Source organism: Bacillus rossius, chromosome 5, assembly GCF_032445375.1.
Source record: "Bacillus rossius redtenbacheri isolate Brsri chromosome 5, Brsri_v3, whole genome shotgun sequence".
NCBI classification, from domain to species: Eukaryota; Metazoa; Arthropoda; class Insecta; order Phasmatodea; family Bacillidae; genus Bacillus; species Bacillus rossius.
The window spans coordinates 34,607,521-34,626,381 of NC_086333.1; the positions used below are offsets into that span (position 1 = coordinate 34,607,521).

The 18,861-nt window shown below is 32.6% G+C and overlaps 1 protein-coding gene across 1 annotated transcript in view; it reads left to right on the forward strand.

Annotated features, from left to right (window-relative positions):
• LOC134531692 (teneurin-a) overlaps window positions 1–18,861 on the forward strand; it is a 1,284,829-nt gene that overhangs the window by 1,157,227 nt on the left and 108,741 nt on the right. The window contains exons 10-12 of the mRNA XM_063367503.1: window positions 1,216–1,423; window positions 12,868–12,894; window positions 16,919–17,038. Of these exons, the coding sequence (XP_063223573.1) occupies window positions 1,216–1,423; window positions 12,868–12,894; window positions 16,919–17,038 (355 nt within the window). The remainder of the gene's footprint in view (window positions 1–1,215; window positions 1,424–12,867; window positions 12,895–16,918; window positions 17,039–18,861) is intronic.

Here is an 18,861-nt window from a genome sequence, read left to right on the forward strand (position 1 = left end):
ATTAGTACAAATGCACTAAAAGTCGTAGTTTATTCTCATGTTTTAAATTTAAATGAAAATAAATACTGAACTAATAATTATTTTATTTTATAGTGAATCAAATACATCATGCCATTTTTAGCACTTAATCAGAGGCTAATAAAATGTTATGGAAGGCAGGAGGGGTTTTAAGGGGCTAAAGCCACCCCTCCACTTTTCTTACACTACATTCATGGGATATAATTATACTAGTTTGGGTGGATCTAAAAAAAATTTGTTCCTGAACGGGAATCTTTTCCCATTACGAGCATTTGACTCCACCACATCTTTTGATCACACCGTAATGTAATTTTAAAGTTTGTGGAAACAAAATATTTAGTTGTGCTGCAGCCATAGTCTTTCACAAGTGTATGTGTTAGCAGTTGAGGTTTTGTGAGCACTGCGTGTGAAGGAAGGAAAGAAATAATGATCCCTGTAAGCTTCCATGACACTGCTATGAAATGTTCTGCGGAAGTTTCAGTAGTCTGTCGGTCATTTCTATGGAGGTATGGTTTTCTATACTGCACCATTTTCTTCCACAAGATGGAAATTTTAGCCACCCACATGACTGTTTGGTGACACTTCTAGGAATAAAATATGTATACTTGCAGTGATGGTTCTATTATTAAGTGTTGAAAATTGTGATGTTTTTCAAATCATGTATTTATAAAAATTTATAGTACTTTAACGTGCAGTTTAACACAGTAAATAAATGCCACAATATTTTGAAAAGAATAGTTAGAGACCCGGAAATTTTGCAGATTTGTCTGGCTTCAGAGTAGAATTTGAGGTAGTAGGTGTGTTCAACCCATGTTTGCTTTCCCATTGGTCGATTTCTTAGCGAGAGCATGTTTATCCTCGTTAATTGGCACTACCTGATTCGCTTACTTCTCTCCTAGCTGGACATCACTGGCTCACGGTCATAGAGGGGCGTGTCCAAGTAACTGCGGGCCAATCGCGAACACAGTGCGAGAGTGTGAAGGTTTGGATTCTAACTTGCGACTAAATGAATGCACGAAATTTCCGTGACTCTAAGAACGGTGTAGATGCTGTGAGCGAAGGTGGTTCCGTAGCTGCCTGCGTACAGGTTTGGGCAGATGGCACGAGGGACAGGGGAGGTGGGAGGCGGGAGGCGGGGCCTAGCGGGCCGGGAGGGAGTGGTCCGGCCTGACGCGTGGCTCATGGCTCGCCCGGCAGACGGCATGGCGGACTGCTCGGACAGCGAGTGCTGCGTGCACCCGTCCTGCTCGGGCCACATCATGTGCCTGGCCTCCAACGACCCGGTGGAGGTGCTGCTGAGGAAGCAGCCCCCCTCCGTCACCGCCTCCTTCTACCACCGCGTCAAGTTCCTCATCGAGGAGAACAGCGTGCAGAGCTACGCCCACATGGACGAGTACAGCGAGAGGTAAGGTCGCTACTCTATGCGTACATGACTGTTTCACGGTTAGCGTTTGGTTTTCTTCCTTTAGTTTTTGGGTTCCTTTCATTTTAATTAGAAGTTCTGTGCGGATTTTCAGATGGCATCTGTGTGGCAAAATAGAGTTTACTAGTCCTTCTAAGCATTGGGAACCCAAAAACTATATTCTTCATTCAAAATATAACCAGTATATGCAAAATTAAATTCATAATTTACATACTTCACAATTTTTTTTTTGCCAAGTTATGTTAAAAATCGTTCAGTGACATAATGTTATAAAAAAATTTTTTTGTAAGAGTAAACTCTATTTCTGCTTGTGGTCTGTCCAGACAGTCTGAACTAAATGACTGCATTTAATTTTATGTGTTATTTTGTTTTTTCCTTTTCTCTGATAGCATATTTGTTTCTTTCAGTTTTCTGTAGCTTTTTTTTTAATTTTCAGTTCCAAAACAGTTCTTAAATAAAATTTCAATTCTTTTTAGCACCCTACTTTTTATTTAAAGAAAACACCAAAAAAAAATTTCATCAATTTCCTTTTCCTATGTTACCTTCATCTCATTTTCTGATGTTGGGAACCAGTTTTTTCATCACTGTTGTTAGGTATGCGAGTTGCTAACTTGAATACCTGTCTCATATCTGTTCTGAGAGTTGTCAGAGTGGTAATAGCCAGGATAGAAGCTGCAACATCTTACATGCCAGTCACCTTACAAATACATGAATAATTTATGTTATGTATTAATAATAACAATCACAGTACTTAAAGGCATATTCAGCTCAAAAGAGTTTTTTTTTTGTGAGGAAACATTTTTGGAATCCAACCCCTTTCATGAAGGATGAAGTTTCATGACTTCTCAGTTACTTAGTGTCTTTTTTTTCTCATAATAGTTTAATTATAAGTGTTATAATACTAACATCCAACCTGTTAATAAATTTTTCAATAACTGATTTATATATTTTTTCTCCTTTATTTGCCCCTCTCACTTGGGAAGGGAAGGGAAGCTACAATTCTCTTTTCCCTCCCTTCAATTCTGAATAGGCCCTTGACTTTACCTCTATCACCATTTAGAAATATTTTGATGAATTTAACTGCGAAATATTAAAGTGTTTTTTTTTTGTCATCAAGCAAGAAAATGGTTTTGCTTCACTTAAATCAGTTCCTAGTGGACTGTATAAAAAAATAATGCAACTGCCAAATGTTTGATAGTTTGATTTACATAGGTACTGAAAAAAGTCTGTAACCAAGTCTGCTGTTAAGCATTGTATTCTTTTACTTATTAAATTAAACTTTTCTTTCCTTGAAACAATTTTTTAAAAGTATTATATTTACCCCATATTGTTAGAAGAAATCTTAATGGTAACATATTTAAAAATAATTTCGTGAGTTTTTAAAAAAATCTTGTAGCAGAAAGATTTTTTAGCTGAATTTTTTTTCCGTGTGGTTGAGCTCCTAAGTGCAATTTTTGTTTACACAAAACAATTCTGTTTCCTCTGTCTGATAGCATATAATTTAACCAGGGTGTTCAATGTTAACTTTTATTAGGTAGTTATCTATAGCATTAATAACAGTTTGGAAACTGTCTGTAAAAATTGTTACTTTTTCTCGAGATTACAAAAACATTAAATGTAGATTTTGTAGGTATGGTTGACTGATTCTTGGATTTGCGTTGAGATCTCGTCCGAGCAAGTGATAAAGTGCCCCACGTTTCGGCTTGCCATGTTGCAGCCATCTACAACTGCGATAAACTGAAGGCCCAATGATCTACATAAAGTCTCTTGCACACTTACATTGCAGTACAGAGTAAATGGCACCTACTGTTGCTATACTGTCAGCTTGTTAACATTAAAATTATTATTTTGTATTCCATCAATAATTAGGTATATTAATTCATAAAGTTTTATTATTATGTTTTTAATTTAACCATTTTTTTTCTAAGACCATAAAATAGTGTGTTTTGATAGTATCAGTACATTTTTATACATTCTGAAAGAAAAAAATACCTATAAATTAATCTTAAAAACTTATCATTTCATAGGAGAAACTATTTTTGGCAGTTAATTACCGTTAATAATGAGGTATTCCTTTAATAACGTGCTGTGGTCAAACAGAGCAAAAATTTTAAATACAAAACAATATCAACAATTTTATAGCAGAAATGATTGAAACCAAGATGGCGTCTTTCAGTTACGTTTCCTTAGAAGTATGTCTTGAATATTATCAAATGATGCTCTCGATGAAATTTACAAGAAGAAATTGGATTTACTAAATTCTCATTACATATATTTTCATTTACAAAATAAAATTATTTAATTACATTTAAAAAATTTTCATTACATTATAAAGTTTGTTCTAAAATATTTTTTTGTACTTTGCGTGTGTGTGGATGCAGTGCGTAGCGAAACAAGGACACCGCTTATAGATATTGTGCATTGGAAAAAGAGAGTAAATGCCCATTTCTCTGTGGACGGCCATGATTGGGCCCAATCAGGATGTAAGCCTTGGCCTAAGATTTAAATATCTTTATGGGTAGAAGATAATTGCTGATTCCTGACAACTGGATAAACTGAGCTACCCAGGAGCCTCATCCTGATTGGCCGCCCACAGGGCCGTAAATGGCCCTATATGGTAACCATGCCAGAAACCCAGGCCTTCAGTTGTGAATCATCCTTGAAGATGGCTGGAACAGACATGCTGAAACTTCAGGCACATTATCATTTCCTCAGATGTGGACTCAGTTCATATCCAACAAGTCCACCGTCAAGCTTTATAGGCTTGATAGGTACTTATTTTTCTCCCTTCCTTTCTTGAGAACTAATGATTTTGTTCAGATTGCCAGAAGATTTTAAAGCGCTTTGCCTAAACTAACGAGAAACGTTTGGAAGCTGGGTCTGGTGTCCATACAATTAAGACAAATCCAGACTTTTCTAAGCAATAAACAGAAATGCATCGTAAATACTACAGCACTCAGATTCACCCTCAATTCAACTTGGTTCACTCTGGGGATACTGTATGTTACGTTTATGAGGCATGTGTTTAATTGTTAGATGAAGCTGTCAGATAAAACTCCTCATTTTATAACTCTGTAAATTACTGAAATATAAATAATTTTCACATATTTTGATAGTAAAGAATTAAATAATGCATGCAACTTTGTTTGGTATTAATTTTTTAAATGTTAAAAACTAAAAAGTTTACAATAATTTATAATCTGTAACATTTAGCAATAATAGGTGTATATCCCACAGAGCACAAAAATTTTAGAAACATTTATTTTAAGCTGCAGAAAGGTTACAATTTTTGTCAGTATGCTCATAATACATTTCTGAAATATACGTCTGAACCATTGAGTGTTGTAGAAGGTGTATAATAAACAATGAATGTTTTAACGGTTCTTAGGCCTTACTCTAAATTTTACCTTATTTAATATTCATCCACTAAGAGTAAAGAACAATTCTTATTTTTTAAATTTTTAACATGCTCCGATAAAACTAAACTAAGTGAATGAAATAAACTGGTTTCTTGAATATCAGAATCTGTTATCATCTCATCAAGTGTCTTTTGTCTAGTGTTTATCCCTGACTTTCATGTATGTGTGTTAGGTGTACTTATTATTTTTAAATATTTGGTATGTATAGAATTGGTTTTTCTTTGCCTCATGAAAGCATTGCTTCCTACGTAGGAAGATTTATTGTGAAGCAAAGTAATTAAGTTAATGTAGGTATCTTATAAATTTATTTGATGTGTGTCATTGTAAATCACAAGCCAGGTTTAAAATACAAATTTAATGTTGAGTGTATAAATATACTTTGGATTTTTGAAATAATTGAGCATGTTCAAATCTCAAATAACTTTGGAAGCTCCAACAGTAGAAATGTTGCCAATGAAAAAATTAGAAAATATCTATCCATTAAATAACTAACGCAGTACATGAATTTTTTTTCATTTCTGCCGTAATATATAAAACCTGCAGGTCGTATTCAGCCCAAGTTAGTTGGTCGTAGCGACCTAGCATTCAGAGTAAACATCAGATATGTTAAAAAATGTATCATTTGCTGTAATCAATATAGGTAAGACAATCAATATTTAAAATATTTAACACACTTTTAATCACAAATGCTTTCTTTTTAAGAAAAATAGAATACCTAGTTCTTTTCAAAGGTGACTCTTGATAGACTAAAGAGAAAAGTAGTTTCACGTTGCAAAAGTTGGCATAGAAAACCCTAAGGGGACAGGAGAGACAAGATGATTCCAAGTCATTGAAGTACAGACTATGTGCTGGAATATCTATATTAGTAATTTTGCATTGAAAATTAATATGAACGGACACACGTTAATGTTCAACAGTTTTGAATGTAGGTATGCATTTGCCATTAGAATACTAAGGCAATGTCTGAGATTACAGAAACTTTACATTTTAAACTGTAATAAATAATCAAATAATTTAAATTGAGCTTTGAATGCATTATGAATTACTGGCCTGGTATAGAATGGGGCCATACTGGCTTTAAGTTAAAATTAATTCCAGCCCTAAATAAATTTTTCTTCGTGTGTTAGTTGTAAATTTAAGTCTAATATTTTTATTTAGGTCTTAAAATAAATTTTGACTTGCCTACAGTTAGTACATTGTAATGTAAAATTCAAAGTTCTCCTCTGTTGTGCACCAAAGCTTATGCATTGAGTCTACGTAGTTCACTCTGGAGATACTGTATATCACTTTATGAGGCATGTGTTTTAACTGTTTGATGCAATAAAATACTGTTAGAATATGGAAAGCAGAACTTTAGTCCTGAAATATTAAATCATTAAATGAACTTCTGTTTGCATTCTCTTATTAAAATTACTTTTTAATATTTTTAATTGGAAGTAATGTTTATAGAGTATTTTGTTTCAGTTTTTTCATGGCAACATTTCTCATAAGAAAAACCCAATTAAAACAGACAAATATTATCATATTATTTCAAAACATAATTGTGAGCAAAGGTATGATTAAGAACAGTAAAGAATCTACGAAGCTGCAGCAAGGCATAATCACCCTAAAATTTACTTTTAATTATTTTTCTTATAGTAGCTGTGAAAACAATTAAAAAATGTAGAGAGCAGCTAGCAATGCTAAAAACCAAAGAGAAATACACCACCTGGTTCTCAAGAAATTCTTTGCATTGTGCTACCTAGTAATGAGACTGTGATACCACGGTTGGCTTGCAACACAACACGTTGCCCCTCAAACCACAGTCAGGCAACGTCTGTGTCATCTTGTTGAGTTAGTGCCTGAAGATGGATAGCAAAAAGAAGTATTACTGTACTAGAAATGTATCTTAACCATCTCAAAATGCTGTGTTTTAAATATCAAAATAGATTCTAAAAACACTTAATAGAAGGGCAATGAAGGCTATACATATTGTGTGGTAAAATACATTAAAACAAAAAATATATATTGGCACAAAAATTATTAAAATTGCTGTAACAAGTAAAACACAGCAAGATCAATAACTTACAATAATGTGGAAAAAAAATTTTAATCAGCTGAACAACACAATTTTTCCTAACTTATACATCCTTCAAAACTACTAACATTTCTACAATTCATTCAAAATAAAAATAAAATATTATTTTGGTATAATTCATACATTTTAAAAATTTCAGACTGTACTTTACCAAACCGTTCACCCAGTTACAAACACCTAGATGAGTAAAATACAATAAAAACAAACAATTTATGAACAAAGAAATTGCCTTTTTAATCACCGGTTAGTATGCCACATGTACATATTAACATTTTATAACAGTCCAGACCTCCAGCTAGATCTACTTGGTCCAAGTGTTAGATTCATAAAAACTTGAAAAATGTGCTGGGTCTGAAAATATTGTTCAAAGGTCTAAAAATATTGCTTTAAATTATTATTATTATTATGAAAACAAAGTCTCATGGACACATTATTGATTTTAACTCCTTTTTATTTTTCCTCAACAAAAATCCACAATGCACAATGGCCACCATCTTCCAACTACGAAAAACATATATGTACGTGATAAAAATAATAAACTCGTCACACAAAACTATTTCACTGGCTCATACACAAATTTACTGTACGTTAGTACTGAAAGTTGAAAAAATTACAAACTCTTCGTAAGGAAATCCCATGGATGCTCACAACTCACAGTACACACTGAAGGACTCTGTCCTTGGAATGATGACAACTTAACCTATCATCATTGTGGGCTGCTATCAACAACTGTCTCCAAAATTTCTAGTTGGAAGTTCCAAAGAAATAAGAAAAAGGTTGATTACACTTGGCGTAGCCCAAACCACAGTCATTAAATTATTTGCCTCTACTTCATCTAGTTATTTTTTGAGCACAGCCTGATATGCGGCCTCTCAGTACCTCGATCAGACGCTGACTAATATTGCCACCCTTCCTCGTAAAAGACAAGGGTGCCAATGTGATATAATAACTAACCAATAACAAAATTAAATAGACAAATAGCAGCCAATCCTAGCACATGGCAACTCACCTAAACACACTCAGTCCTTGATAAAATTTTGTTCCTCTGTTCCCTCCAATTTTTGACAAGTTACAAGTCTTTTTTTTTTCACACTCAAGTACATCTGTCTCTCTCCAAAACTTGTATAACTGATAAAACTGAAACCACGGGGAAGGATGCAAACCACATCCTTGTGATTACTTATATAATACAAAGGAGAGAGAGTCTTCTGGTAGGTTCAATGCCATTGTTCTAGGTGTTGCGTCTGTTACGTACCGAAGGTTTCAAGGGTAGACCACCTTCAAATAAAAATCAAAATTCAATAAAGGGCAAATTCGATTCCTCTCAACCATTCATAGTGCACTCACAAAAAATTTGATTTTAAATTTCCTTTACAAGGATCACAAGTGATACAAAAACTTCTGATTAAGACATATGGTTACGTTAAACCAGCATTTATTACTTTGCACATTGATTATATTCTTGAAACATCAATAACACTAATATATATGTATAAATAAGAAATCCTTTGCATAAGCATGCTTACCTCAGACTAACTCACGGGCACACTCTGATGGAATGTAAGTAGAATACAAAACTCCGAAACTGAGAAGCGCCCGTGAAGTTCCTCGTTCTCTTACTAGGTTCTGTATACAACCGGATCTCGCTGCCGGCGTTCACACATTCAACTCATATAACTTAGAAACCTCGTTCTCTCGTAGCTCCCACGATACGTATACATTGAACTCGCTCACTCAGGTGGTACAGAATAGCCTATGATCATGTGACACTTTTACAGCAGTTCATTTTCCAAAAATGTTATGTACTTGGCAATTTAAAAAAAAGTTCTCTTGACTATTTTGTGATTTTAAGCCCTCAGGGCGTGTCTAAATTCTTGCCTGCTTCACGTTGGTGTGACATTTAGAACACCCCAGATCCCCCGACTAGCTCGAAATTCAGTCTAGTGTGTACAGTCATGAACACTTTCAGAAAAAGGTTTGTCGCTGAAAATTATTTAGGTTCCAAAAGAAATGTTACTGTCATCAATTCACTTAAATAACGTCTCTTGGACACAAATTAATGTTGACGGGTTTTGATTGATATTTCACTAAAACTCTCCAGTCATCATGGCCGCCATTTTCAGACCATGAGACCAAATACATGACGAATCTAAAACAAGTCGCAAATAACCTCTTCACTGACTCCAAAAACAAATTTACTCATTCGTAGGTACTGAAGGATGAATATTACAATATAGTTCGCAAGTAAATCCCGTGATTGCACACAAACTTACGGTACAAGCCGAAGGATTCAATCCCCTGAACAATGGATGAAGTTTACTCGATTCTTTTTTGTGGTCTATGACTGTGGTCACAAAATTCTAGTTAACGGTTCCAAAACACGAAAAAGGTTGATTATACACGGTAGCGCCCAGACGCTAGTCGCGAAATTCTCTCTTTAAATCATTTAATATTATTACTGAGCAACCGCCAACACGTGATGTCTCGGTACCTCGCACGGACCCTGACTGAAGAGGCTACACGCAATCAGTGTTGCCAACTCCAATAAATCTGATTCACTAGTCTTATTATCAAAAGTCGCTATAAAGTTGCTAAAACTGATCCGACCAAGGGCAAATCCAGGATTTAATTCTGGGAGGGGCACAAGAGGCCAGTGGTGGTCTGAAGGGGAAATGGGGGTAGGGGAACGTGAAAAAATTAATAAAAATTTGTTGGTTAGGAATTAAATTATAATTAAATAACGCATTTTGTGCAACAAGATACATATAAAAAAAGCTAATGTTTAATTAAGTATATTATGATCATTGTAACATACACATTAATTGTTGTTTAAATCACAATTGCCAAAAATACTAGAAATATGTAATTGCATTGGTGTAACAAAAGGTAACAATAATTTAAATCTGATTTTCAAAAATATTTAAGTTATTCATTGTCGTCACTTAATAAATCAAATAATTCTTGGTCTCATGCTGATCAGACACAGCCACAGTTGAAGTAGAGGGTTGAACGTGGCTCCAAAGCTCATGTTGCAGTTCAATGGTTTTTGTTGCAAAAGCATAACTTTTGTTTATTCCAATGAGTTGCAGCACTTTCAACGGTATTTGAAAAGATGCGCAATCTTTATTTTATTTTTTCAACTGATTTCTCGACAGGATCAATGCATTAATAGTTTTTAACGACAATCTATTGTGTTTTTATTGTTTTCATAATGTTCATAGAACATTTGAATTTCAAGTTTATTTTTTTCATGTTGACAAAAAACTAAAAATGTATCCAATGTCTAATACTGTTTTGACTTTTACTCCAAAAGTCATCAGATAAGTCGCTAAATCATTTTTGTTGTCAAAACATTTTTTTTTTGTCATTAAGACTTAAGCAAAAGTCATAATTTCTAGCGACAAAGTCACTTAATTGGCAACACGGCACGCAATTGCATATCACCCAAAGGTAGTGGCATGTGTGTGGCCTCGCCACCCAATCACAGCACAGCACTCACAAAAACATAGCAGTATACAAATTTCCGAACCCTCGCAAAGAGGCTTTTCCCACAAAAAATAAAACATCAAAATCATAGATTCTTTTTCTGATTGACTAATGAAACAACGTGATAATATTCCTGTATTCTGTAAGAGAGAACATCTGCCATTTTCCCATCATAAGAATTACATACAGAATGCACCAGAAAGTCTCAGCACAAAAAAAAAGTCAAAAAATTGGCACTGCTAAGTACTGCATCGGTCTCTCTTCATTCCTTTTACAAACACAATACCCAATGTTCCAATGTTATAGCTTTCAAATAAATTCAAATGTAAAGTGCCAGCGTAAAATCCATTTACAAAAAAAATACTGAAAAATGCATAAATGCAGACAATAACCTAGCAAACAAAGTTACAACCAGTAAAAACCCACGATAAACTTCTTTTCTGAATGAAACCACTATGTATAAAAATTAATCATAAGAACATTAAAAATGATAAAATACAGGCATATAAACCAAGTCACTATGACCTTGGACCATAGAATCAACTGATATACTGTCTTATTGAAAAAATATTATGTTTTAATAATACTTTGCAAGGGCAGGGGACTACAACGCTACAACTTGTACCTTACACACTAGTAATGAAACAACTTGATTTCTTACCACACAAACACGATATAGAACAAGACCAAGAAAAACTGAACCGTTAAAACACATAAAATGTAAAACAAAACTCATTAATAAAAAATATAGAATTAAGATTTAGATAACTAAGATTATATGTTTAAAAATGATAAAGATGGCACTGTCTGAAAGCACACTAAACAAAAAAAAAAAGTAACGAAACACAGTTGATGAGGATGCAATGTTGCTAACCATTCAGGGTTACTGCTGTTTGAATACCACACAGCCGGACAAGGTGCATTGGGCTTAAAGAAGAGGGTGGTCAATATCAGCTTATTATTTATCAATGAAACATTGCCCAAAACATGACCCGAAATGGTGTGCTCAATTGACTATTTAAAAATTTTATAGTGTAAATACTTATATTGCATTCACAGTTGAAAAATGATCTCTGAAATATGGAGCGTTACATTTTTAGAAGACTTATACACAAAAAGAAATATTAAATAAAGCTTGCAGTAATCATACCTTTAGGGTGTGAAATTATCTTTAATTGATGTTGATTACATTGTTGATTGCAGTTATATATGAAGAATTATTAATTATTCTGTGGTGCAAACATTTTGTTTGGTTGAGTCGATTTCTTACAACCCAAGATTTATATTTGCTTTAAAGCAATACAATATTTATAAATTATCCTTTAATCTATCTTTACTGTTCTAACACATACCAGTGGCTGATAATCTAGATTTATATGACAGGCATTTAAAACAAGCACCAGTAAAATAGTCAAACAAATATAAATACATACTAAACAGAAGAAATAAAATTTGCTGTTTTTTAAATTTTCTTTTTCAAAATACAAATATTGTTTTTAAATTATTATGATATATATTTATAGCTATTGGTACCTTAATTAACTATGCAAATAATGCTTTAATTTCAAATGAGTTTTACTATTTTCAGTACCCAGATATTTAGGTTATAATACGGAAGTAATGATTAAGTAAACTCATTGAAAAGTATGCTGAAGGAAGCATAATATTTATAAGAAGAAAGCGTATTGTCAGCTATTGTATTCAGCAGAAAATATGGTAGACACAAGTGAATTTTTAAAACCTCAGTTCAGTTATAGTATTTCTACAGCTGGAAAAGTAAATAAAATGGAACATTTAAGAAGTAAAGGCTAACAATTCATAATAATAGTATACGTTCAATGGTAAAATTGATAATTAGCTAACTGGCTTTAGAATTGTGTGTGTAGTTCCACTGTGTGATTTGCAAAATAAATTTTTTGTTATTACTGTTTCTGTTTTGTACACGTTTATTAAGAAAACAATTACTTGTGTCTGTCATGTAGAGATGTTATTATTTTTTATTATGTGTTTTGTGTATGTGTGTTTTTTGTGTACGAACATATATACTATTTGTGTATGTAATCAGGTGTGCGTGGAATGTGTACATGTGTGTGAGCTTGCCTCTTGTAAACTCTTCAGTTTGTTGACAATAAAACGCCACGAGCAAGCATCTGTGAAATGCAGTAAATATTAAGTTATATATCTCAGAAATAATTTTTGAGAATATTTATTGTACCAGAAAAAAATTATATAAAAAAAAAAGCACAAATTATATTATGAGTAGTGCAGGTGTACAAAACAATACACTTTTAATATAAAACCGTTCTCAAAATTCCACATTTCATGCCAAATTCTGGACGACACTTCATAGATGCTTGTTGTTTTCGTGGCGCTTTTATATTTTTTCGTAGTTTTTTGCTTACGTCGTAACGCCCTCTTCTTCTCGTTACTCCCTCACATTGTAGTCAGTTCTGGAGTTCATTTACACAGTGGTAAGTGGGCCCCAAAAGTTCTTATTTATTGTCAGTTCACTAAATTAAAACATCTCTTTAGACAAAATGAATAAAAATTAAAATTTTTGTCTTTACTTCTTAAAAACTGTAATTTTATTTAGTTTACATAAACACACATTAAGTAAATTTTCCATCATCTTGCTTTCTCTTACCATTTATTAGTAAGCAATTAAGTTTGTATACTCGTTATTATCAGCACTTATACATATGCAGTTTTTAGTGTTATGGCACACATGGATAAAAGTTTCTCTTCTAATTATTAATACTTTCTGCATTGCCATGCTTGTCATTATTGAAATATTTCTCAGGCACTGCCAAAATGGTTTTTCAGTATTTTGATGTAAGGTTATGACTTATACAACTCAGTAAGAAGAAGATTATGCTAATTTAAAAAAAAAAGTAAATTTTAATTTATAGCTGGCTAGGACAAAATTTGACTTATTGTTCAACATAATTTTTTTTTTTTTTTTTTTATAGTTTAAATGTTACTTACAGCAATTTGATGATAAAAAAATTATTTGTTCTACTAATAATAATTTTTCCATCAAAATATTTTCAATGATTTTTGTATTCCCATATAATTTCTTAATTCTTCCTAAAAACAATACAGCTCAGAAGCACTCGAAATATTGTTACGAAATTGCTAGAATTCTGTGCCAATTTAATGTATAATCATATTAATACTTATAATTATATTATTCATAAATAAATACACTTAGTGTTGCTAGAGGTGATGGAATGATATCTTAATGTGTGTTCAACAAAAGATCAGGAAAAAATAATTTTAATTTGTAACCAACATTATAAAAAAATCCAAAAATTGGTTTGAAATTTCATGAAATTTTTTTTGTTATACTTACACATATAAAAATATATTAATAAAAATATTTGAACATATGGTTTAAAATTAAAATTATTTGTAATAGATCTACTACTGCCAGAACACATACACAGTATTCATTTTCAAATATGTAAAAGTTATTAGTAAGTACTAGTAAATAAACTGTACAACACATATTTTTATTCTGAGTTGGCAGTGACTTATATGTCTGAAAGTTATAACAGTTTTTTTTATACAAAAATTTCTTTATTAAAACTACTGATCCATTCTTGTATTTGACCGAAACTGTTATTATTGCTATAATTGTTAACTGTTATGTACTAGTTGTGAATTTATTCACAGATTTGTAAGTTAATGAAGAGCTTGTTTTTTATATATATAAAACAATTGGTTCTACAAAACACTAAATACACTAATTTCACTGTTTTAAGATCAAATTACCAAGTAAATGTACATACTAATAACAAAAACATTGTTTTAATTTTTTTTAACATTGTAAGATAAGAGTAAGTCATGTTATATCTTTTTTACAGTGTGGTTTTACTATCATGCTAATAGTTTTTTTTCCCATTAGTAGGTTCGTGATAATCTGATTTAATTATATAAACCACACTAGTGTTTACAATTGATGATGACATTTATTCCACTGAATTTATCAGTCATTTTGAGCTGAAGGTGTATTGCATCGAAGAATTCAGAAGTGATCTAGGTACCGCTACATTTTCTTAATGTCTATGCACTCATATGAGTGTAAAGGTAGATTTTTAAGTTGCTGAGATACATGCCAAAATTTAAATTAACTTTATAGTTTAAACATTCACTTTTTGGAACCCACAGGCATATCTTCTTTCGATACAACTGAAACTAATGTTAAATTATATATTTGTATAACATTCAGTTTAAGTCACTTTTAATTCATTGAGAAGTATTTGTTGTATATACGATACTTTACACTTACAAGTGTGACTATATTTGACTTCCTTAATGAATTTTTTTTATTAAAAATCATTTAGTCCTCAAATTTTTGTGATAACTTGTGTTCACGGTGTGGTGTTAAATTGTTGCATTTTGTAACATAAAATATCATAGTACAAAGTCTATTCATTAAAAATTTTAAGCAGTTAGATTTTGAAAAAAATTGGACTCTTATTTGAAAGTAGTACTGTGTATGAACATGGACACGTACATATGTATACTTATACATAGATGCTTAAATTACTGTATTTTTCACTTTTGTTTATATTTTTTGTCTATGTGTTAGTGTGTTGTTGCACTGTTACTGTCCTTTTTTTTTTTTTAATATTGTGTTTTTGTGTATGTTCTTGAGTTATAAAATTATTATTTTCCTTACAAGTATTTTGTGATGAGAAATTTTTTTTCCTTACAAAAATAATTAAACTGTAATTTTTGAGAGTGTAGTCTTCTTGTCCCTTGTCCCTTGTCTGCGTCTGTCATTGTTTCTCTTACACCACCATCTCTGTCTTATCTCTGTCCGACCATGTCCTCTCCTGACTCTCCTGGTCCACCTGTCCTCGCCTTTTACCCATTCTCTACTTCTACTTCTCCCGACGTTCAAGCCCAACAAATATTATTAAGTATCAGTAATTTTTATTGCATATTATAACTCACCTTTTCTCTACACTTTTTTAATATTGGTGTCTTTTAATCTCAGTGTATCTTTCGTTTTAGATATTAGTAGTTTAAAATAATGTGCTTGAAAATTTTTATTTTTGTGTGTATTTACATGATCTGTTTGTTACAGTTCAGTATAAATGAAGGTCTTCATATTCGGAGATTAATGTAATTTTTCATTATATACTACTTGTTTTGTGCAAATTCTTTGATTAGATGATTATTAAATACGTTTTACTTGACTCTAGCAGGACCTAGCTACATGTTCATGAAATGTTTTTTATAAATGAGGTTTAGTGAAGCCCTTCATTTATGTGATTTTAAATAACTAACTGAATTAAACATTTTGTAAAAAAAATTAAAATTTTATATGTATTCAATTAACTAAAAATCAAACTGCACTTCTGCACAGCTTTTCTTGAAGTTTTTTGCTTTATGTCTATTTCACAAATCCATTTTGCATTTTGCATGATTAAAAATTTAAATGTATGAGTAGGTATCAACAGAAAACCAAATATTTATAAAACATATTTTAAAAAGAACATTTTTTTTTAGCCTTATCTTTTTTTTAATTAATCATTATTTTTTGAATGAAATTTAATCTTATTATTAGAAATTCATATGAAATTTTGAACATTATTATTCTTAAATATCAACAATTATTTGGAAGATGAGTAAATAATTTACATTTTTATTTCTACACATTGAAAATATTTTTCTTAAATATATTATTAATGAAATTCTCATGTCATCAAAATCTTTATGTTTTTTAATAAATGGTTATTGGTAGCTTGATTTGGTGCAAAGACCTTAACAGTTGGTATACAAATGTGAGTTAATACCACAATATATATAATTGGTTCAATTTTTTCTTTACATTTCATGGACTGTTGATACTTACTTTTTACTTATTTTATTTTAACCATAAGCTATCATGTTCTTAAATTTTATTGATGTATTGTTGATGTCTTCCTTTCCTGTTTGAAGCCAAACACCCACTTATCATATGTCACAATGTTATCTCACGACAAATAATCATAATTTACAATCTATCATAGTAAATAAAAATGATCTCTTTGAGCTATAAATTAAAAATATATATATATATATATATATTTACTAAATTATTTTATATTTGGTTCAGTAATATGCGTAGGGTCACAAAAATTAAACAGCTTAAAGTTTCATTATTGTTTGACTTTAGTGGTAGGCAATTTGTAAGAAGCTTTGAGAATTGTTAACTAAAGTACATTAGTTTGTTGGTGATTAATACATAAAAAAGTTATATCAAACATAATAATTTTAAAACGTAAAATTTTGCAGCCAGCTATAATAGCTACAATGACGTAATTTCCAAGAATAATTGTAATTGGTTGCTGCACTACGTAAGTGAGGAAGCCTGGCAGTCCCGAGGCTGTGATAGGTGCATGGGTGTCGTGAGATGGCGTCCGCCCTGTGTGCTCTCACTCTCCCTGCCTCCCTCCACTCCCCTCTCACTCTAAGCGTGTGCGTCTCTGTCCCCCGCTGTAGCCGAGTGTCTGTGATGCGCGGCCAAGTGATCTCGGCACAAGGGCTTGGCCTTGTGGGCATCAGGGTCAGCGTGGACCGAGATGCCCGGTTCGGGTTCACCCTGACTCGCAACGGAGGCTGGTGAGTTCTCGCGCGGAGCCAGTGCCACAGTTGGCATGTTTGTGGTGCCGTGGTCACTCAGCAGGGAGTTAGTTGTCTTTCTGATAGTTTGTGAGCACAGATGCTTTCATTTCAATTTTGTAAACAGTTCTTCATACTTTATTGTACAGATTATGCCAAAGAAGATTTAAAAATATTTTAGAAACTGTGCAATGAACAGATGTCAATGTAAAATTTTAACATCTGTTTTTAAACATTGGCTGGCTTATCAGATTTAGCTCTTGTATTGATGGCTTGGTAAACACTGTCCTTGCTCTTATAATTGCTGCAAGCCCCCATCAGTTAGGTAGTGAAAACTAGAATTATGTAGGTCTTTACTTTGTCAGGAAAGGAGAAACTCTTTCACAATCAGTAAACTGTTTCTAAGCACTGATAAACAAAATTGCATCGCAGTGCTAACAAAACACAGTCAACAAGTGCTGCTGAACTTTTAGACTGTAAGACTGTGTTATGAGTCATCTCAAAACAACATGAAAAGGTTGGTCGAACAAGCAAGACTGTGACAGTGTATAAATATATTTTTTTTAATTCTTGCAGTACATACCCACTTAGAATCAGCACTTCATATTGGCTGTCAAAAGACAACTTTTACAAATTTAATTAAGACTTGCTAATAAATTCATTATGGGACAGTGTGTGTTTAGAACACAATACCACATGAACAGTCTAAAGCTGATCTTTGCAGGACTTAGAATAAATAGCTTGGTCGAACAGTCTCTCATTATTACAGAAGGGCCTTGTAGCCACATGGAGTAATCGGCTACATTTGTAGCCAGGCTGCAGAATCCTCATTCGTATGCTTGGCCACACCCACAGAATATATTTCTGGCTAGCATGCTGTCCATGTGCACCCTCTCAGTTTTGCCACTCCGGCGTGAGTAATCTGCTCAAGAGAGTTAGACCTGGGGCATTAAGACAACAAGGGCAGTTCCATCTTCTTCCTGCCGGCAAATCTCTGTCCCTGCCAACCCAACACCATGCAATTCCAGCAGCCAATGAGACATTGTTCAGAGAAGGAGAATCTTTTCAGCTGTATGCACACCATCGGTGCTAGCGGTCTTTTCAGTATCCTATCAGAGGACAGTTGCGGAACCTGGCAGTTGGATGCTTTCGTTTTCTCCATGTCATGCAACTAGCTCCGGCCCTACCATCAATGAATTGACCTGTAGTGCACTGTCCATCACACACACCTCTCTCCCATTTGCTTCAAGTGGTCACCATTATGATAAGGAGCCATTTAGAGATTCTTATTTTCAAAGTTGAAAGTGTTTCCTTTTCCATGGCAAAAATCATTTTGTGCAGTTTTAATGTATACAAGGTGAGTAGTAATGGAGTGGAATGAAAGAAGTAGCCGATCACTGAAATTTGTAGTAAAATATGTAAAATTGTCATGCAGGGGAGAGGGGATTATCACAATACCGCAATACGTATAAAGTTATTATGATGTGCAATAAATAGGGACAAGATTTTACGGTTTTATTTTTAAGGTCAATTTCATTTTTGAAACAGGAGATTTTAATGTTACATTTTCATAGTAAAAATGGTGTATTATTCAAAAAAAATGAAACTAAAATATTTTTTAGTACTTATTTTACAAAAGTAGTCTCATATCCACACATAATGAACTTAAACAAAAAATAATAATTTGTAATAAGCTTGTCTAGACCAGAACTTCTTAGAAAAATAAAAACATATCAACAAATTGTTTTACCATAGTAAGAAAATTACTTGTTTGTAATTTGAATTAAGTTCTGTCGAATTGCTGATTCATTTCATGTTTATAC